Source organism: Sorghum bicolor, chromosome 9 (assembly GCF_000003195.3).
Source record: "Sorghum bicolor cultivar BTx623 chromosome 9, Sorghum_bicolor_NCBIv3, whole genome shotgun sequence".
Taxonomy (NCBI): domain Eukaryota; kingdom Viridiplantae; phylum Streptophyta; class Magnoliopsida; order Poales; family Poaceae; genus Sorghum; species Sorghum bicolor.
Window position 1 is genome coordinate 6,752,308 of NC_012878.2, and position 19,971 is coordinate 6,772,278.

The 19,971-nt window shown below is 39.5% G+C and overlaps 1 protein-coding gene, 1 long non-coding RNA gene and 1 pseudogene across 3 annotated transcripts; 2 read left to right on the top strand and 1 right to left on the bottom strand.

The window, feature by feature from the left end:
• On the bottom strand, window positions 8,273–10,088 carry LOC110430044. Of its 2 annotated transcripts, XR_002447238.1 has the most exons (3): window positions 9,817–10,088; window positions 9,529–9,728; window positions 8,273–8,586 (listed from the first exon to the last, which is right to left on the bottom strand). It is a non-coding gene; the product is annotated as an uncharacterized LOC110430044 (long non-coding RNA). The 2 variants fall into 2 exon arrangements; XR_002447237.1 differs by having other exon boundaries at window positions 9,529–10,082.
• Window positions 10,143–11,475, top strand: LOC8072709 (annotated as a pseudogene).
• Window positions 12,867–16,313, top strand: LOC110430043 (wall-associated receptor kinase 2-like). The gene is made up of 5 exons (XM_021446895.1): window positions 12,867–13,282; window positions 13,385–13,467; window positions 13,646–14,658; window positions 14,803–14,955; window positions 15,063–16,313. The coding sequence occupies exons 3-5, from the start codon at window positions 13,710–13,712 to the stop codon at window positions 16,253–16,255; spliced, it is 2,295 nt and encodes a 764-aa protein (XP_021302570.1). The 5' UTR covers window positions 12,867–13,282; window positions 13,385–13,467; window positions 13,646–13,709; the 3' UTR covers window positions 16,256–16,313.

A 19,971-nucleotide genomic window follows, 5' to 3' on the forward strand; every position in this document is an offset into this window, starting at 1 on the left:
CAGGATTACAGTAAGAGCCTGTTTGATACAGGGGCTAGTTATTAGCTAGCTAAAAAATAATCTAAATTAAGCTTTAGTACATCTAAACAGACGAATCTATAGGTGGTCTAATTTTTTAGATAAATCTTTAACTAGTTACTAGCTCTAGTTTTAACTAATTTGAGTTAATTTTTAGTCTAACTAATAACTAGCTCTAGCTTATCTAAACAGACCCTAGTATATGTTTTTGTCACTCATCATTGATGCCAAGTGCATTTCTACATAGGACTCAGACTAGTTCATTTGACTGATAAGCTATGGTAGAAAGTACTGTTAGCTGATTTGTTGTGACAGAAAAACACTGATGAATGGCTGGCAGATTCAGCTGATAAACTCAAGCCAACAAACTTTCTTGGAAATAACGTATCCTTCTTTCTAGGTTGAAGAGCATCAGGCCTTGTTTAATTTATTCTAAAATCCAAAAACTTTTCAAGGTTTTTCATCGTATCGAATCTTGCGGCACATACATTGAGCATTAAATATAGATAAAAAACTATTTGCACAGTTTATCTGTAATTTGCGAGACGAGTATTTTAAGCCTAGTTAGTCTATAATTAGACAATAATTACCAAATACAAACGAAAATACTACAATATTAAAATTTAAAAAACTTTTTAGATCTAAGCTAGGCTTCACAAGTTTTTGTTCCCTTCCTCGACTGGTTACATCTCTTAGAGCAAGTTTAATAATACAACCTATTTGTTGGTTGTAAGGTTCTTTGCAACCTTTTTCTAGTCCACTCATACAATAGTTGGTTATTCACTATTAATACATGATCTATTTATCTCTCTTACAAAGTTTCTTGGTTCATATGCTTAAGCCAGCTGTAAGCTTACAACCTGCTTCTTCTCTCTCCTCCATTCTTTCCTCCACTTCTGTATTTAGTCAGGTTACAGTCCACTATAATACTTGTTCTTAGCCAAATTGGAAATGCTAGCTCGGACTACTAAACGCTCCTGGAGTCATGGGCCTTGTTTACTTTTATTTTTTTTTATAAAATATGAATAGTAACAATTTTGTTTGTATTTGACAAATATTGTCCAATCACAGACTAACTAGGCTCAAAAGATTCGTCTCGCAAATTACAGGTAAACTGTGTAATTAGTTATTTCTTTTAAGATTCGATATGACGGGGAATGTGAAAAAAATTGCAAAATATTTTGGAAACTTAACAAGGCCATAGACAACACTATCTTCAACCTTTTGATTTCATCCACCGACACCAAAATAAAGATTTAAAAAGAGAGAGAGACAATCCATACGATGTCTTTTTTTTTTTATGTGCATGCACGAATTTTTCTTTATTCCTTCGGCAGTGGTTGCAGGTCCTGTCTTGTTAACATTAACATTTCATAATCAGCTACCTCCTTTTTAAAAACAAAAGGCAGGAGATTTCGTGTTATGAACAAATAAATATATATGTACGCTTCGCACTCCATGCAACGAAAACTCTCACTTTCAGTATCTGCATCTTCGTCTAGCACCGCAAAATATTCATGATAAACAGGACGTTTTATTTGGGTATATATAATGTCGTCCTTGCTTAAAGTGAACTGCTTGCGTGGACGAATTGGAGGATCAACTGCGATGGATTTGAGAATCTGTTTTGGTTCTGCAAATCCTTATAAATTTCAGTGGTAAATAAACATGTTTTTACTGCAAACCGGCAAGCCTACTTAGCATTTATGTGTCAAAACAAAGGGGGCAACAAAATTTAGTATAGTAAATAAACATGTTTTACTTCAAACAAGCAAGCTTACCTTAGTCTTAGTTCCAAAAATTTTTGGGATTTCAACACCGTAGCATTTTCGTTTTTATTTGACAAACATTGTCCAATCATGAAGTAACTAGACTTAAAAGATTTGTCTCACGATTTACAGACAAATTGTGCAATTAGTTTTTGTTTTCTATATTTAGTGCTCAATGCATGTGCCGCAAGATTCGATGTGACGGAGAATCTTGAAAAGTTTTTGGTTTTTAGGGTGAACTAAACAATAGCATATGCTGCTTAATTTGTGTCAAAACAAATGGGCTCTGTCCTCCCTTCCGTGTGCAGAGAGCAGCGGGGTGCAGTGCTGTCACTCATATAAAAATTGCTGGCTCGTGCTTTGCATTAAACTTTGTCCGGTAATCCGTTCTTGTCCCAATAATGGCGGTTGGGGTGCCGCTTTCCTGGCCGTCGGTGACCTCCTTTTTTATTGTTGCCCTCCGCCTCCAGCTTCTCTCTCTCTCCCTCTTCTGTCTGATTGGGGTTTTTGACAACAGTGTGCTGTGTGTTTGTTTGTTGTGTGATAGTCTTGTCTGTGTGATTGTTACTTGTTCGTTATGGCAGAAGCCATGTGAAAAAGAAATTAAAACAGGTTGATGCTATGGATGATCTGACGGACGTTCACCGAATCACCGTTGGTAAGGTTTCTCCGTGTGTGTGTGTGTGTGTGGACTGTGGTGTGCACTGGCACCGAAGGTGTATGTTGTCACTGACGACTCCACGCGTGTAGCAGTAGTACCTCCGAGACTCCTCTCTTCCTGTGAAAGTCACCCCTCACCAAATTTGCGTAACGTGTCATGGTATCCTGCTGCAATTTGGATGGTGGAGGTGGAAAATGTGTCATGCCAAGAGTCCACGGCCATATGCTTACAAGCAAATATACTACTCCCACCATGCATTTAGGTTTAGGACAAAATTTGGTCAAATACTGAAAAACTACAAAGACCAATAGCTTTCAAATTATTTAGTTTCAAAGCATACAAGTTATATGAGTAGAATTGTATTGAAAAAGTACTCTCAAAATCTTATAAATCTGAAATATTTTAAGAAGACACATGCTGCCGCACAAGCAAGTAACTTTAAGAGATTTTTAAGCATCACGACTAATTAAAATTGATTGTCTTGGTTTTGTCCGATTTATTGAGATTCTAATAAAATACCCATGTAGAAACTTTCCTATCTACATCCGATTCTGATATGCTTTAGTTAAATTGCCCAAAATACTTTTTCATCCCATTCACTACTGTTCACTTTGTATTGCAACCCAAGTGTGATAGACTTGTGTTTAGTTCAATCTCTCTAAGGCTTTGTTTGGATGTTGTCGTATTCACTTCAATTCATGTGTGTTGGTATGGATTGAGGTGGAATTTAGTTCAAGTTCCAATCTAATCCACCTCAACACATGTGGATTGATGTGAATACGACTACATCCAAATAAGGCCTAAATGTGTTCATGATGCACAAAAATATTTTGCATGTTTACTTTGCTTTATCCTAATAGGCTCTGATTAATTATCTCCTTTTCCATCCTTGTTCACATTTCTTTCCACTTGTGTTGCACCTCCATGTCTATTTCAACTGTGTTCATTTGATTCTCTTATAGAGTCATAGATGTTCTTGTCTAATATAACCTCCATATAGATGTTTTCTTATCTTTACCCGGTTGTGATAGAAGTTTTCAATTACTTTTTTATACTTCTTCATCCTCATTCATATTTTTTTGCGATTAATCCATTATACAACTCAAACACTCATAACACATGCACACTCACTTCTATGAACACACCGCGCAAAACTTGCCCTTATGACTACCTTCGAAGACTAGACCGCTAAAGCCTTGTTTAGTTTCAAAATTTTTTGCAAAATGGGTACTGTAGCACTTTCATTTGTATTTGACAAATATTATCCAATCATGGACTAACTAGGCTCAAAATATTTGTCTCGCAAATTATAGATAAACTGTGTAATTAGTTATTTCTTTTATTTATATTTAATGCTCCATGCATGTGCCCCAAGATTCGATGTGACGGGGAATCTGAAAAATTTTGCAATTTTTGGAACTAAGCAAGGCCTAAATCCTTGAGATTGATAAAGACGCCTTGCTGTCAATAGAAACGTCATCTACCACTTAAAGCACAATGCCATCTTTATGTGTGTTCGACATATGTTTAGTTGAAACCTTAGCTTCAACTATATATTTGGCTTGGAAATCCATATGCGTATTTTTTCATGCATATACATATATGGTATGCATAGTGATACATGGCATGCATGTATACCATGAGTTTTTTTTATATATATTAATAATGGTATAAGTGAGTAGCTTAGAGTATTTTGTAGAATATTTTGGAATACTTTTCTATAATGAAATAAATAAGTAATTTGGATTTAGAGGCTCTTTTAGATTACTTTGATAAAAATAGATCTGAATAGCTTTGATACATAACTCGAGGTCCTTCATAATGGTGTATGTAGATAATTTAGATGAATATTAGGGGGTTATTTTTTTTATGCAATGGCAATGGTGGCTACTTTGGATCCAAATTTTTGGAGATTAGTACTCTTTTTTGAGGGGTGAGATTAGTACTTTACTATGGTAGAGGTGTGGCTAATGTTTTAGAAAATAGAACATAGATTATATCTACAACAGAGTCTACTGAATAGATGGCCAAATGATTTTGTCTTTAAAGTTTGATTATATCATTTTCTAATCTGTTTCCTCTTCTAGTTAGAAAATAGAAAAAATTCTCTTATGACTATTATTGTTAATGATGAGTAGACTTTATCCAATAGAAGGCAACATATATAGTTTTGCCATTTTCTTGAGCATTTTTAGAATTTATCTTTTTTCTAGCATATCTTATGAAAAGTTACATATAAGCTCTATTGGGGCTCTCCAATACCTACTAAGGCCCCGTTTGGCAAAACTTTCCCAACCGCTTCAAGAGTTGTTTGGAGCCGTTTTCTGCCAAACTGGGTAAAATAAAACGACTCCACCGATGAAGCCCCTAAAAACGTGTTCTCACATAGCTTTAAGATAGAAAAAAGCCAAAATAGTGGTTTCTCCCGGCTTCACCTTGCCCTACATGTCTTTTTGTAAGAGCATATTTTAAGAAAGTCTACATATGGAGTTGTATTTCCATGATTTACCAAAACGGCTCCAGCTCCACCGATAAAGTTGTTCATAGAGTTAAAGCCTAAACAAACAGCTTCACTGATGAAGTGGAGCCGTGTCAAACGGGGTCTAAATTAAACCAATAATTATACCAAGTAAACAAATAAATAGGAAGCTCTATTTTTCTCTTTCATCTATACTTTCCGAATTCCAATAGTCAGCTTCCTAAAATTTGAAAAACAGGGAGAGGGTGTTATCAGATTCTTATTTTAAGAGAGTTGTTTAAAAAAACCTGTTCGAATCCCTTTATGCCAAAACAAAAACGAATTACCAATTGTTTTAAAGTGATTTTGAAGATGCTTTAATATTCTAAAAGAAACAAGTGGTTGAAGGTATGAATCAAGGACCATGTAAAGTTTAATGTGACGAGCATTTTTTTAAAAAAAAAGAGGGACTAAATTTAAAACGACACAAATGTGCTAGCTATCTTGAACTTCTTTAAGATCAAGGTTACAAGTTTCAAAAAAAAAGTCATGGTTACAGGAGCAGGGATTTTGGGATATGAGAACTTTGAAAATATGATATGATGGCAACAAGGAAACCGAGCAGAGGAGACAAACGCAGGGCAGAGGCATGGCTAATGACCACTAGATGGGCAGTGAGGAGGTTCATTTGTGGTGTTAGTCAGGGGGTGGTAATGGTGGGACTGGCTAGGAAAGACGCCATGGATTTTTGGATGAGTCTCATGAGTGTAAAAAGTTTTTTTTCTAAGTTTGGGAACATTCAAATTAAATGATGGTAACCATACAAATTTCTAGCAAGATACGTGTGTCATGGGTTCGCAAGCCCATGAGCTCATGGCTGATTGGAGGATCAATCAGAGGGTTAATCCGACTGGCATGACGCTAATCCGTGGGTCTGATCTACTCTTATGTTTAACACTCAACAACGTATTTAGGAAAACAGTAACTTAAAATCCAACACCCAACGTTTAGGAACCAAAAACTGCAGGCAACCCCACAGGTCGGAATGTCATAATTCCAGCCCAAAGCGGTAGTCATATAAGTGATACTGTAGCTCAGGGGCGAAGCTATGTGGTTATTAGGGGGTGCAAATGCAGCCCCCAAAAATTTTAAAAACAGTGATTAGGCCTAAAATTTTACCATATATGCACCCTCTATGGAAGATATCTATGTATCCACAAGCTAAGTGCACCCCTCTCTAATTTGCTCTAGCTTCGCCACTGCTGTAGCTGGCATAAAAAACAGCTCTACCCTTTCTTGCCCAGGCCCAGCATAATTAAGTTTAAGCACGAGGTTAGAGTGTGACAGTGTCAACTCCCGTGGATGCTTCGCTGGATTTGGAGCAGCATCAACCAACATTATTTAACGTGCCTTCGCTTTGCTGGTCACATGTGCCCCTGCCAGATTTTTGTTGGAAAATGGAACGCAGGAATATTCACAAGAGCAGACAGCCAAGGCAGTGACCCAAAAACAAGAGGCCAAGAACTGAATGAATAGATGTTAAGGCCTTGTTTAGTTCCAAAAAAATTTACAAAATAGACACCGTAGTACTTTCGTTTGTATTTAACAAATATTGTTTAATTACGGACTAACTAGGTTCAAAAGGTTCGTCTCGTAAATTACATATAAATTGTGCAATTAGTTATTTCTTTTTATCTATATTTAGTTAATGCTCCATACATGTGCCGCAAGTTCGATGTGATGGAGAATTAAAAAATTTTGCAATTTTTTTGAGAAACTAAACAAGGCCTAAATATAGGATGTTGAAGACCGTTGGATGGTGATTTTTGCTATAGGAGATGAATACGAGAACTCTTGTAGTTGCTATGGGTAATTTCTAGAAAAAGGTACATATTAAGTTGGTCCGATTTTCCTCCATGAAAAACCAGAATTTTAAACTCGCTTAACTCTTGAAACCATCCAATTTAACTTCTTGAGCGTTTTTAAATAGCTAACATGACATCATGTCAACAATATGGAGATAATTCTGTAGAAATATTTTTTAAAAAAATATCAAACATTTTATGGAATAAATATGTATTTGAAGATAGTAAAGTCTGATTTAGTATTATAAAATTCATAGAAAATTTGTTTTAACTTAAAAAATAAACTAGATTCATATTTTTTTCTAAAAATTGGTTTTTTTTATCTAGGCAACATATAGAGCATTATTTTATAAAACACATGAAATCCAGTATGATGGTATCATGTACCCATCTAAATTGCCTTCATGCTCGATCATGTACTTTCAGTGTGTGCACAGACCTATGACAAGTTGACAACAACAACAATCAACGAAGCACTCACGTCCATCTGGATGTTGTAACTTGTAACCCAAGTCCCAGACATCGATTCGGGTGTCTAGGAAATCACATGTTGGTTAGTGCTGATGTCTGCATACATTACCATCGTAAGGGCATTCACAATGCAGGCTCTATCATGGAGTCTAAAGTTATTTATTACCTCGAATAATGTGGACTTAGAGTCTAAATAAGACTTGGAGTCTTATTTTTTCTACCTCTTTCTTCAATAAATATGCTGCCACATCAGCAAAATACCATAAGTAATATGTAATTAATTGTCTTGGACTCTATAAGGGCACTCACAATGCAGACTCTATCATAGAGTCTAAAGTTATTTATTACCTCGAACAATATGGACTTAGAGTCTAAATAAGACTTGGAGCCTTATTTTTTCTACCTCTTTCTTCAATAAATACAGTGCCACATCAGCAAAATACCATAAATAATATGTAATTAATTGTCTTGGACTCTATGATAGAGTCTTGCATTGGGAGTGCCCTAATAGAGTCTTGCATTGTGAGTACCCTAATTTCCTCTGAGTAAGGCAGTGCTGTTACAAAGTTAAACTACATAATACATATTGTTAATGTGCAACCAGAGCTTGAATTATATTGTTGTTTTGAATTTCTAATGCATGTTTTGATAGTTAAGCAAGAGATTGCTGTTGAGAAAACTTTTTTTTTTGCAGTTTGCACAACGGGTTGCACGGTGATTCACACCGTGGGCGGTGGTCTACAAGAATCGGTATTGATTTGCGACCTCTGTTTCATATTTAGCCTAATTTCAAATTTTAGGAGACCATATATAATTTAAATAATCTTAAACAAGGAACCAAAGGTTAGGGTGTTAGTTCCTCCATGCGGTTGGATTAAAGTTAATGTTGATGCCTTCTTTGTGTGGTGATGCTGGTGTTGGGGTTGTGATCAGGAATCACAAGGACGAGGTCCTTCTAACGGTATGTCGTGTCTTGTTTCGATGTGCCTCAACGGATAAAGTCGAAGGACAGGCGCGCGTGGAGGGTCTATGACTAGCTTCATAGTGGTGTCCTGCCCAACTATTTTGGAGTTTAAAATCAGACTAGTCGTTACTTTAGGAGACGAGGATAAGTGGGAGCTCCGATGGACCATCCTTGAGGGCCAAAAATATCTGTAGCTATTGCTCGAGTGGGAGATTAAAAAAGGTCAAAAGAAATTGTAATAGTTGCCTATAAACTTGCTCATTCAGCTAGACGGAATATCCATAGTGCAATATGGTTGAAGCAAGCGTCTTCGTATGTTGTTGACCTCTTGAAGTAAGATTGTAATTTTCATCCTAACTAAATAAAGATCCCTCTTTTCTCTGCAAAAAAAAAAAAAAGGTTAGAGCGTTACATAAGATGCCTGATGTTGCGCTGGCAGTCAAAATCACTTTTAAAACCTCTGAGGAAAGTAAATCGTACGGTTTTAATAGCTGAAAGTTGAATTTCCTATCAAATCGAATTTACTTAAAAGTTGAGAGAGAGGTTAGATAGGCATTTTGTATAGCTTGACATGGTCCTGAAATATTGACGACGCAGGCCACTGGTTCTTCTTCCATCTCTGCTGAGTGCTGACACAAGGCGGCGCAGACGAGTTTGCTCGTGTCGTGTCGGAGTCAGAGGCCGTCGTGGGCGCTGGGGCTGGGCAGCCATGCCATGGCTAGCACCGAGCCTGCGACGTCGTCGGGTTTCCTGGCCATCGCAGGCCGGTCACTCCTTTGACAGGCGTCCAGTCCCGACATGCTTGATGCCGGCGGCGAGGCCCCGCCGATGTCCAGGTCAAGTCGTGGGTGCCAGATCCACCACCGAGTGGGCTGCCGGCTGCCGCATCTCAGGAGTTCAGTTCATCAATTTGCTCGCTGCACTGTATCGCGCTGCTGACCTTGGGTACTCTCCTGAATCTTTGACGCCGCCGGCCTCTCACCTGTTTGTCGTTATGCCTCCGAGGAATCTGAGCTTGTCTTTGATAGGGTATTCCGAGGTGGTCAACTAAGATGCAGCTATATAAATACTTGAAGTTGAAGGAGGGTGTCAGAGTGAGTGATCACGAGATTTCAGACCACCACCGTTCTTTATTTGCTCTTGAAACTTGCCGCCTTACATTTTCATCAATTTTCAGTCCGAAAGTGACTTCTCTGACATAGACATTCGGTCGTATCTTACCAGGCGTGTATGTGCATTTAGCAATGGCAGAACAAGGCTGAAAATATGTGCACACACCATTTGACTAGATTCTTCACCCCTTCTACCAAGTCAAGAATTACCTTATTTTATTGCATCCACAGAATTGCACGATCACACCCTTCATATTTAGGAGAAGATTCCAGTGTTACAAGTTGAACCATGGCTCTCTGCTTCACTCCTCAAAATCATATGATGCATGTGGTAGCCATAGCAATGCTGCACCTCCTAGAGCTCCTGGCTGTCACACCAGTGCTCCCCGCAGCCACCAACATAGCATTGCCTGGTTGCATTAGCAAGTGCGGTGAGGTCAGTGTACCTTACCTGTTTGGTATTGGCGCTGGTTGCTAACGTGAGGGGTTTCAGCTCACCTGCAACGAGACCTACAATGTCCCTAAGCTCTTTGTGGGCAATACCAAAGCTGAGGTGCTTAACATACCTCTGCAGATGGGAAGCTGTACATTAATAATGGTGTCGTCAGTGTGACAGGGAGCAATAGGTACAGTATGACATGAGGGATCCCTCTTCACAACACCATATATTTTCCAGAAGCCACATGGATGCATCCAAGACAGAAAAATTTTCAGGTAACAAGATCTTCCAATAAACTGTCGCTTCAACTGTTGTAATGTCACCTTTTGATCGAAACATTGCTCAAAGTATATATATATGAAAACACATATATTTTCCAGGATGAGCTGTTGCTGCAGGAGTTCTCAGTTGTGGAGGCCTTGTGCTTCTTATTTTGTCTGCAATTCTCTTGAGGCGAAAGATAAGAGCCTGAAAAGCAAGCATTTGAGAACTTTTTTCTTCAGGAAAAACCGTGGATTGTTGTTGCAACAATTAGTAGACAAGGACATTGGTGAAAGAATGATCTTCAGCTTGAAAGACCTTGAAAAAAGGCAATAAATACATTCGACGAGGATCGGAAGATTGGCAAAGGAGGCCATGATACTGTATATAAAGGCATTTTGTCTGACCAAACCGTTGTTGCCATTAAGAAGTCAAGACAAGCAATCCAGAGTGAAACTGACAATTTCAAAAATGAGGTCGCCATTCTTTCTCAAGTAAACCACAGGAATGTGGTAAAGCTCTTTGGATGCTGCCTGGAGGCAGAAGTTCCATTGTTAGTGTTAGTCTACGAGTTCATCTCAAATGGAACGCCTTATGAGCATCTTCATGTCAATTCTTCACAATCATTACCGTGGAGGGAGCGAGTAAGAATTGCATTGAAGTTGCAAGATCTCTTGCCTATCTGCACTCTGTTGCTTCGGTATCAATAATTCATATTTCATAGAGATATCAAGGCATCCAACATTGATGATATCTAATAGCGAAGGTGTCAGATTTTGAAGCTTCTTGAGGCATCCCGATTGATAAGACTAGAATAACCACCGCCATTCAAGGAACTTTCGGATATATGGATCCAGAGGGCTATAAAACCAAACAGCTCACTAAAAAGAGCGATCTGTACAGTTTTGGTGTCATACTTGTGGAGCTTTTAACAAGGAAGAAACCTCATGTTTATGTGTCAGCGGCAGGTGACAGTCTAGTGGAACAGTTTTTATTGCTATGGAAGCAAGACAAGCTCTCTGAGATTCTAGACCCACAGGAAGGGGAGGAAGAAGCCAGAGAAGTAGCAGAGGTCGCAGCTATGTGCGTAAGCTCAAGCGGAGAAGATAGGCCCACAATGAAGCGAGTCGAGATGAAACTTGAGGTGCTGCAATGCGCGGCAACCAACATTGAAAGCACTCCAAGAACTGTGGGACACGTAGCGAGCATTCCTTCATCTGAGCAAAGAAGTTGCAGTAATGACGGGAACAACATCAGCAGGAGGTTTAGTATGGAAAGTGAGATGCTGCTGTCCATGGATCTCCCACGGTAACTTGTCCATTTAGTATGGATGACATTTTTACCATGCTTTCAATGTCTTCAGTAGAGCTTCCTTTAAGTATAGAAGTTGTATGTCCCCCCTAAATTTCAAAATCGGACAAATCCCCCCTACAACAGTTGGAAGCGGTTTTCAAGCACATCATTGTTTTTACTAGTTAAAAACAAATCTGGTCATATACTACATAGGAATTTAAACCATAGAAAATATCAACATCCAAAGAATTCTAATAGATATATGAGGACAAGAGATATCAAAATAAAATATTGGAGCTCGTGAAATTATCTATGAAGGCTTCCAAAAATTGGATTGAGCTATAGTAAAATCAGAAAATATCCAAAAGAATGTAGAAAATCCTCTAAACACTATAATTGATGTCTAAACATATTTTGGAAACTTTTCCCAACAAAAATATGAGATGTGTTCTGCTTGATGTAACCAACACAAATACAACTAGAATTACATTTTGTTACATTTATGATGTTTACATCTCATGTTTTTGTTGCTAAAAGATTTCAAAATACATTAGAATGACATGAAATATTTTTTATTTTTTAAATATTATTTTTCCATTTTTGTAGTGATACATCCAATTTTTGAAAGCTTCTAAGGATAATTTCACGAGCAACAAACTCTTTTTTTTTATGGTCACACGGGGGGGGGGGGGGGGGGGGGGGGCGATCCCCACCTCAATGCTTTATTAGCCCATAATGGCTCAAAACTATAGATGGGTACAAGGAGGTTACAAGATGATTCCTAGGTTGTACCCCTGAGTCACAACATCATAAAACCAATGTTACAGACTAAGCCGACTAAGCAGACTAAGCCCCAAGCGGTAGCCCTGGCCTTGTCTAGCCATATCAAGGATGGTGCACCATTTGTCAACAAACTCATTTAGGCTTCGTTTGGCAAGAGGAGAAACCAATGGAGAATCAAAGCATTGAGTGGACTAGGTCTCTTGATCCCTTCCACCGAGGTTGGTTAATTAGTTAGTAATTTCTAAGCGCTTTGGAATGGGCTTGGATCACATAGATTGGCACGGTTTCCCTTTGTCCAACACATACCTTTGCGTTCGTTGTCTCGAATCAAATTGCAAACATAGCTTCCATCAACAGCAAAAAAATTCTGTATATGGTATGTAATGTGGGTGCAAACTCAGAGACTAAAGTTTAGTCCATATCACATCGGACATTCAGGTGCTAATTAGAAGAACTAAACATAATATAATTATAAAACTAATTCCACATATGAAGACTAATTTGCAAGACAAATTTATTAAGTCTAATTAGTAATTAGTATATCATTAGTATATGTTTACTGTAACACCATATTATTAAATCATGGACTAATTAGGTTTACTAGATTCATATTGTAAATTAGTCTCCATCTATGTAATTAGTTTTGTAATTAGTTTATGTTGTAGGGACTTTTTCTTATTGTATATAGATGAAGAAAAAAGATAAGCAGAAGAAAGAAAACAGCCCAGTGCATTCAAAAAAAAAAAAGAAAACGGCCCAGTCCACCCACCTGAAATCTATCACGGCCTGAAAGGGGCGGAGCAGAGGATTCCTTTTGCTCGTGGCGCCGCAACGGGCTAACGGCGGCCGGAGGTGCCGGCGTGGCTGCCCCCCGCTGGCTGCGTACCGGCGATGCCATGCCACGGCCAGGTCGGAAAGCACGGGGCACCCTCCGCCTCCCCCTTGGAGCGGAGGACAGAAATGTTCTGGGTCTGCCGGCCGTTCGGCTGGCCAAGAACTTCCTTGATGGGCGTCCTGCTGTCCGAGTCCCGAAATGGTCGATGCTGCCGGCGAGGCTCCGCCAACGTCCAGGTGGAAGGCGCGCGCGCGGAGCCACCGACTTAGCTGCAACACCTCAGAAGTGAAGTTCAGCAATTTTTCCGCTGCAGTGCATCTCGCTGAGTCGCCGTTGTCGTGTTGGCCTGTTGGGTACTCTCTTTCAAATATTTGATTGATGATGATGATGCCCGCTACCCGTTTGTCGTTATGCCTCCTAGGGTTCTCTAATAAGTCCGATTTTGTCTTTGACAGGGTAGCTCGTGGCGGTCAACTACGTTGCTATTATTTACTCTTCAACCTTGCCGCCTTACATTTCATCAATTTTCAGTCCGAAGGTAACTTCTCTGACATTGACATACCGTCGTGTGTTACGAGGTGCGGTCATTTGACAATGGCAGAACAAGGCTGAAACTCTGCACTCACCATTTGACTAGATTATTCATCCTTTCAGCCTAGTCCAGAATTGCCTAAGTTCTGGGGTCAAAGTACTACCTTATTTTACTGCATCCACAGGATTGCACGAACATGTCCTTCATATTTAGGATTAGGAGATATCTCCAGTTTTACAAGTTCAACCATGACCCTCTGCTTCACCCCTCAAAATCATATGATGCCTGTGGCAGCCATAGCAGCGCTGCACCTGCTACATCTCCTGGCAGTCACACCAGTGCTCCACGTAGCCGCCAACGTAGCATTGCCTGGTTGCCTTAGCAAGTGTGGCGAGGTCAGTGTTCCTTACCCATTTGGTGTTGGTACCGGTTGCTACTACGAGGGATTTATGCTCACCTGTGATGAGACCCACAGTCCCCCTAAGCTCTTCTTGGGCAATACTAGCACTGTGGTGCTCGACATTTTTCTGCATGATGGGAGGCTGGACATTGATAATGGTATCACCAGTTTGACAGGGAGAAATCTGTACAGTATGAACTGGGGGGCCCCCCTTGACAACAGCATCTACACACTGTCCTCTTTCTGGAACAACTTCTTCGTCATGGGGTGTGGGTTCAAGTTTCAAGTCAAGCTCCCAGATTCAGAAAGCATGATCGTTATGTGTGATTCGTCATGCCTGAATGGGCATCCTGCGGTAGCCACTGATGGCACATGCTCTGGTGTTGGCTGCTGCGAGGCATCCTTGCCGGGATCAAGCAACATGTATTCAATCAAGCTTGACCCTTTGGGTACAGAAAATGGCACGATGGAGCAGCCATTCAACGCTACCTTTGTAATTGCAGATAAGGAATGGTGGAACACAAACAACCATGGTATGTTGTTGCAGAAGGCAGTCTCAGATGGCCTAGTCACACAATGGGGCATACCTGGCTCTGCTCCTCCGCTGCAGATCAAGGCTGGTGGCAAGTGGAATTTTAGAAACTTGTCTTGTGCAGATGCGAAGAGATCAAGTGATTATGGGTGCCTTAGCTCCAATAGTTACTGCCATGATCACTGGAATGGTGAATCATCAGGGTACATATGCCGCTGCAAACATGGCTATGAGGGCAACCCTTACATAACAAATGGATGCCATGGTATGCAACTTGTCATTCACAGGTTAAGTTCTAGTTTCACTTCATCACTGAAAAATAAGAGAAGAAAATAAAAAAAGTGTTCCAATTTTGCTGTGCCAATTCTTCTCACAGCATCATGCTTCACATCTGTGGTTTGCATTGCAGCTGATACTCATGAGTGTACAATCCGAGATAAGTACCCATGCTTTGGCGATTGCATTATGATGGATGGATCCTATAATTGCATCTGTCCATATGGCACCTCTGGGAACCCCAAGAAACCACGTGGTTGCATCAAAGATACAGAGAAATTTTCAGGTAACAAGATCTTCCAATAACATGTAGCTTCTACTGCTACAGTGTTATATTTTGACAGAAGCAATACTTGAAACATATTTGAATGATTGAGTCCATATATTTTCCAGGATTAGCTGTTGCTACAGGAATTTGGTGTGGCGGAGGCCTTGTTCTTCTCATTTTCGCTGCTATTCTCTTGAGGCAAAAGCTAAGAGCCCGAAAAGCCAAGAAGTTGAGAAATTTTTATTTCAGGAAAAACCGTGGGTTGTTGTTGCAACAATTAGTAGACAAGGATATTGCAGAAAGGATGATCTTCAGCTTGGAAGAGCTAGAAAAGGCAACAAATACATTCCATGAGGATCGGAAGATCGGCAAAGGAGGCCACGGTACTGTCTACAAAGGCATTTTGTCTGACCAACGTGTTGTAGCCATTAAAATGTCAAGACGGGCAATACAGAGTGAAACTGACAATTTCATAAATGAGGTTGCCATTCTTTCTCAAGTAAATCACAGAAATGTCGTAAAACTCTTCGGATGCTGTCTGGAGACAGAGGTTCCATTGTTAGTGTATGAGTTTATTTCAAATGGAACCCTTTATGATCATCTTCATGTCAATTCTCCACAATCATTGGCATGGAGGGAACGACTGAGAATTGCCCTTGAAGTTGCGAGATCTCTTGCCTATCTACACTCTGCTGCTTCGATATCAATAGTTCACAGAGATATCAAGGCTACCAATATTCTGCTTGATGATAATCTAACAGCGAAGGTGTCAGACTTCGGAGCTTCTCGAGGTATCCCTATTGATGAGACTAGAATAACCACAGCCATTCAAGGAACATTTGGATATCTAGATCCAGAATGCTATAACACGAGACAGCTCACTGAGAAGAGCGATGTGTACAGCTTTGGTGTCATGCTTGTGGAGCTTTTAACAAGGGAGAAACCACATATTTACATGTCAGCGGCAGGTTACAGTCTAGTGGAGCAGTTTCTGATACTACATAGGCAGGACAAGCTCTCTGAGATACTAGACCCACAAGTTGCCAAAGAAGGGGAGGAAGAAGCCAGAGTAGTGGCAGAGATCGCAGCAATGTGTGTAAGCTCAAGCGGGGAAGATAGGCCCACGATGAAGCAAGTCGAGATAAGACTTGAGGTACTGCAAAGTGCAGCAACCAACATTAAAAACACTCCAAGAACTGAGGAGCACGTAGTGAACATTCCTTTAGCCGGGCGACTGAGTTGTACTGGTGGGAATGACATCAGCAGGCGGTTTAGTATGGAAAGGGAGATCTTGATGTCCATGGATTTCCCACGTTAACTTGGGTCACTTTGTACTCGCTTTATAATGTTTATTTATTTATAGATGTAATTATTAGCGTTCTATCATCTTAGATAGTTACATGCCCGTTTTCATGTTAACACTAAGCTCTCCATGCCTTCCATTTAAGCTTCTTCTAAGTCAGAGATATATGTCAGCTATTTTTTTGTTGAACCAATTTTTGGAGGCCAGAAGCATAGGAATACAATATTTGCCTCCTTATTCCAAATGTGATGCTCTAGTTTGGTCCTTTCAGCGAACGCGCTTGTAGCGCAGTGGTTGTCAGCGGTTTCTTCCAAGAGGGGACCAAGCATGTGTAGAATAGGTTTGTGTGGTCTGCGTGAGGGTGAACACAAGATAGCTGATGCTGCATCTATACAGGAACGATTGTAATTCATCCCTTCAGCAAATGAGAGCTTCTAATGGCACTCCCAAAAAAATAGAATATTAATGGTAGTTTCTATCCTCATTAAATAACTTACTAACTAAGCAAAATGCTGATGTGGCAATCAAATCAACGAATAAAGAGAAAGAAGACTGAAGAAATCGTTTCTCCTTAGAGAAATCGTGTCTTCTCTCGCAACGAGGCAGGAAGAAACCGGAATTTCACCATTGGGAAGAAATGCCAGTTTCTTCCTCGCCATGCTCCCTCGCAAAGAGAAAGTTAGGGTATGCTGAAGGAACAGATAAAAAGTAAGAAGCTAGCTTGACACAATAGCGTAAGTAAGAGATTCAGACAGAAGAAATTCAAAACTTCCATTTTCTGTTAGTAGATACAGGTGCTATTAGCCTTGTCGAGTTGCAGTGATCAAAGGATAATGAAAATTTATATCTTTGTCAACCAATTTGTATAGCTCACAAATTTTATCAGAACTGTCATTTTCTGTGGTCGATAAAAATGAAATTTTAGGGTATGCTGCCGAGACCCATGACTAACTCATCTGCTTGTTCGATCTGAATGAGATTTCACCCGCTGGCTCACTTGTCTGCACTCCTTGTATCTTTAGCAGTGTAGTAGGTTCAGCAATGTGCAATAGCTTGGTTCCATTTTTCAGGCGCAACAAACCAACCAGGGTGTAGGACCTCAGTTCCATTCAGCATGACAGCATCAGCAGGTGACACATGTAAGTAGCTAATCTGGTAGCATGTGTCTTCTTTGTTCAGTGACTGCAGATTTGTTGGCTTTAGTCACATGATCAGTAAACCTTTTTTACTTGTGGGCCATTAATTCATGATTGTTTGAAATACTTGCCAAACTAAAATTAGAATATGGAGGGATTATGTCTGTATGCTAATAGATGTCTTTAGTGCGCTGTTAGGATACCAAATATCTAGAGAAGAGTTGAAGATATGGAAGCAAGAGGAGGCATAGGAGTTATGAATGCTTAGAATCGAATATTCTATTACAATTCGCCTACTTTTCTTGTTTTCTTCTCCTATATGTAGTTAACTAATACAGTTTATGACAGCTTATACAAGGGTTGAACCCATTCTAGATGGCAATGCACACATTCCTAGACCTAGACCTTGAGCTCCGGCGTGGACTGGGCGTGGGTCTTGATCCTCTGGATTCAACATTATCGTCTGTTTCCAGCGCTGGTGTTTCTTCAGTTTTAGTGGTGGTAATAATCGTGCCTGACAAATTAACACACTGGACAATATTTAGCTTTTGCAGAGACTATATGACAGCTTAAGCGTTGAATTTGTTTTATTTATGTTTACATCCATTTTTTTCGTGTTCAGTATTTCAAGCATCCATTAATGCAAACAACTGCGCACTTGATCCAGTTCATCTTGTCTGCTGTTAATTTCAGCAATGAATATTATCAGATACTGTGCTTGTTTCAGACCAATGCGTAAGAGAACTTCATGACCATACTGGTTATTCTGCAGGTGTTCACAATACCTGACCCCTAGCAGCATGGGCGGCGGGCAGTGGTTCTGCTGTACCTTTGCTTATTATGGTGAGGTTATATGGAGCGAGGTGTGTGGCGTTTTGGGGAGCTTCTGCCTTTAGGCATATAGCTATATAGTAGTGTTTTTTTATTTGGCATATAACCCTGTACAACTTTACTTTAGCACGAGAATATAGTGGATATATATGCAAGTCTTTGTTGGTTGTGTTTATCTCATTTTCTGATTTTTTTTTTGTTGAATTGTCATGATTTCTTGCGCCGCCCTTTGTGTTGTTTGGAGATCTTGGCCTCCCAAATTCTTCTCTGGTAGAGGATTTATTATCCAAGTTCCACCACCTGCAAGCTGATACTTAGCTGTTTAGAAAATAAATTGACAGTTCTATATGACTATTTTACAAGATCTATTATTCCTGGAGCAGATCATTCAACTAGTATATATATATAAAAGAGAACATGCGTACCAAGACATACCTGGAAGCTTCCTGGACAGAAATCCTGTGCTTGTGCTCGCTCCATCGCTCATGCACGTGGGCTGCACATGGGCCTCGCTGAAACACCGTGCAAGTAGAAGCGCATGGCACCTGGAACCGTTCAACACGGGAATGTATGCAACCCCGTCTGAATGTTCGGTTCGGGTCCTAGATACTCAAATAAATTCGGTTCGTAAGAAAACTGTACCGATCTATTTCTAAGAAAATTCGGTACCAAGCTAATTTGGTATCGATTTTTTCGGTTCAGTTCTAGTATTTACCGAAAGAACGAACATATTAGAGCAAGTATGTAACATCAGGTTCAATAGCTAGTTTTAATAAAATTTCAACATGATTTCATATAGAATTACAGTGCTAAAATCATACATATAAAAGTCACAATATAGTAGGAGTAGATTAACATAAATACGTAACATAATTATCTATGATAGACCCATAAATAATATTACATATTGCTACTAGACATATTTAGTACTAGTTCGGTATTTTGGTTTACTGAGGTAGACAACCAAATATACCTCGGTAAATTCGGTTTCTGAGAACTAAGTATCGAACCACGAACCGAATTTTTCGGTTTCGATAAGTTCGGTTCGGTTCTTGGTTCATTCGGTTCGGTTCTCGGTTTTTGGTATTTTGTACCCAGAGTGAGCAGAAAGTATGGTTTTTGTGAAAACTTTTCTACCGGTGGTTCATTTAACATTCACTCATAAATAACATTTATAATGACAGTAGATTAAGTTAACAACTAGTGTAAATGTGAGGATTTGTACTTGTGGTAACCTTACGATAATCGTCAACAAAAAATATTTTTTTAACCGTCAATGAGAAAAATCATAGCGTCAATAACAATCAGTTCTATCCTAGTGACATTTATGAGTATAATTTTATAACTTTCTAAAAATAGAAAGTTGCATAAACATTTTCTTCCAATAATAAAGAATCACGGAGGTTTATATGATGGAGTTCGTTGATTTTGATTCAAGCCGAGTGAGGGTCAGAGTTAGTTTTATGTTGTCAAAGTGTGGTGCGTGAGACGAATGATTCCATCGGCTAGAGCTCCTGGACGACCATTGACAGTCAGAATATGTTTTTATGTGTTGTTGGGTGGGGGTCACACTGAACTCCGGACCCTCTATAAATATGTACAAATAGGAGTTTCAGACTTCCAGCAATAGTCTTGATAGGGGAATAGGTCCACTAATGAGCTCGTGACACGTGTACAACCAGAACTAATAATGATATTCTTGATTTTGGTATGCAACTAGATAGAAGCTGGACTTAAATATGCAGAAAGTAATAAGACTATCTT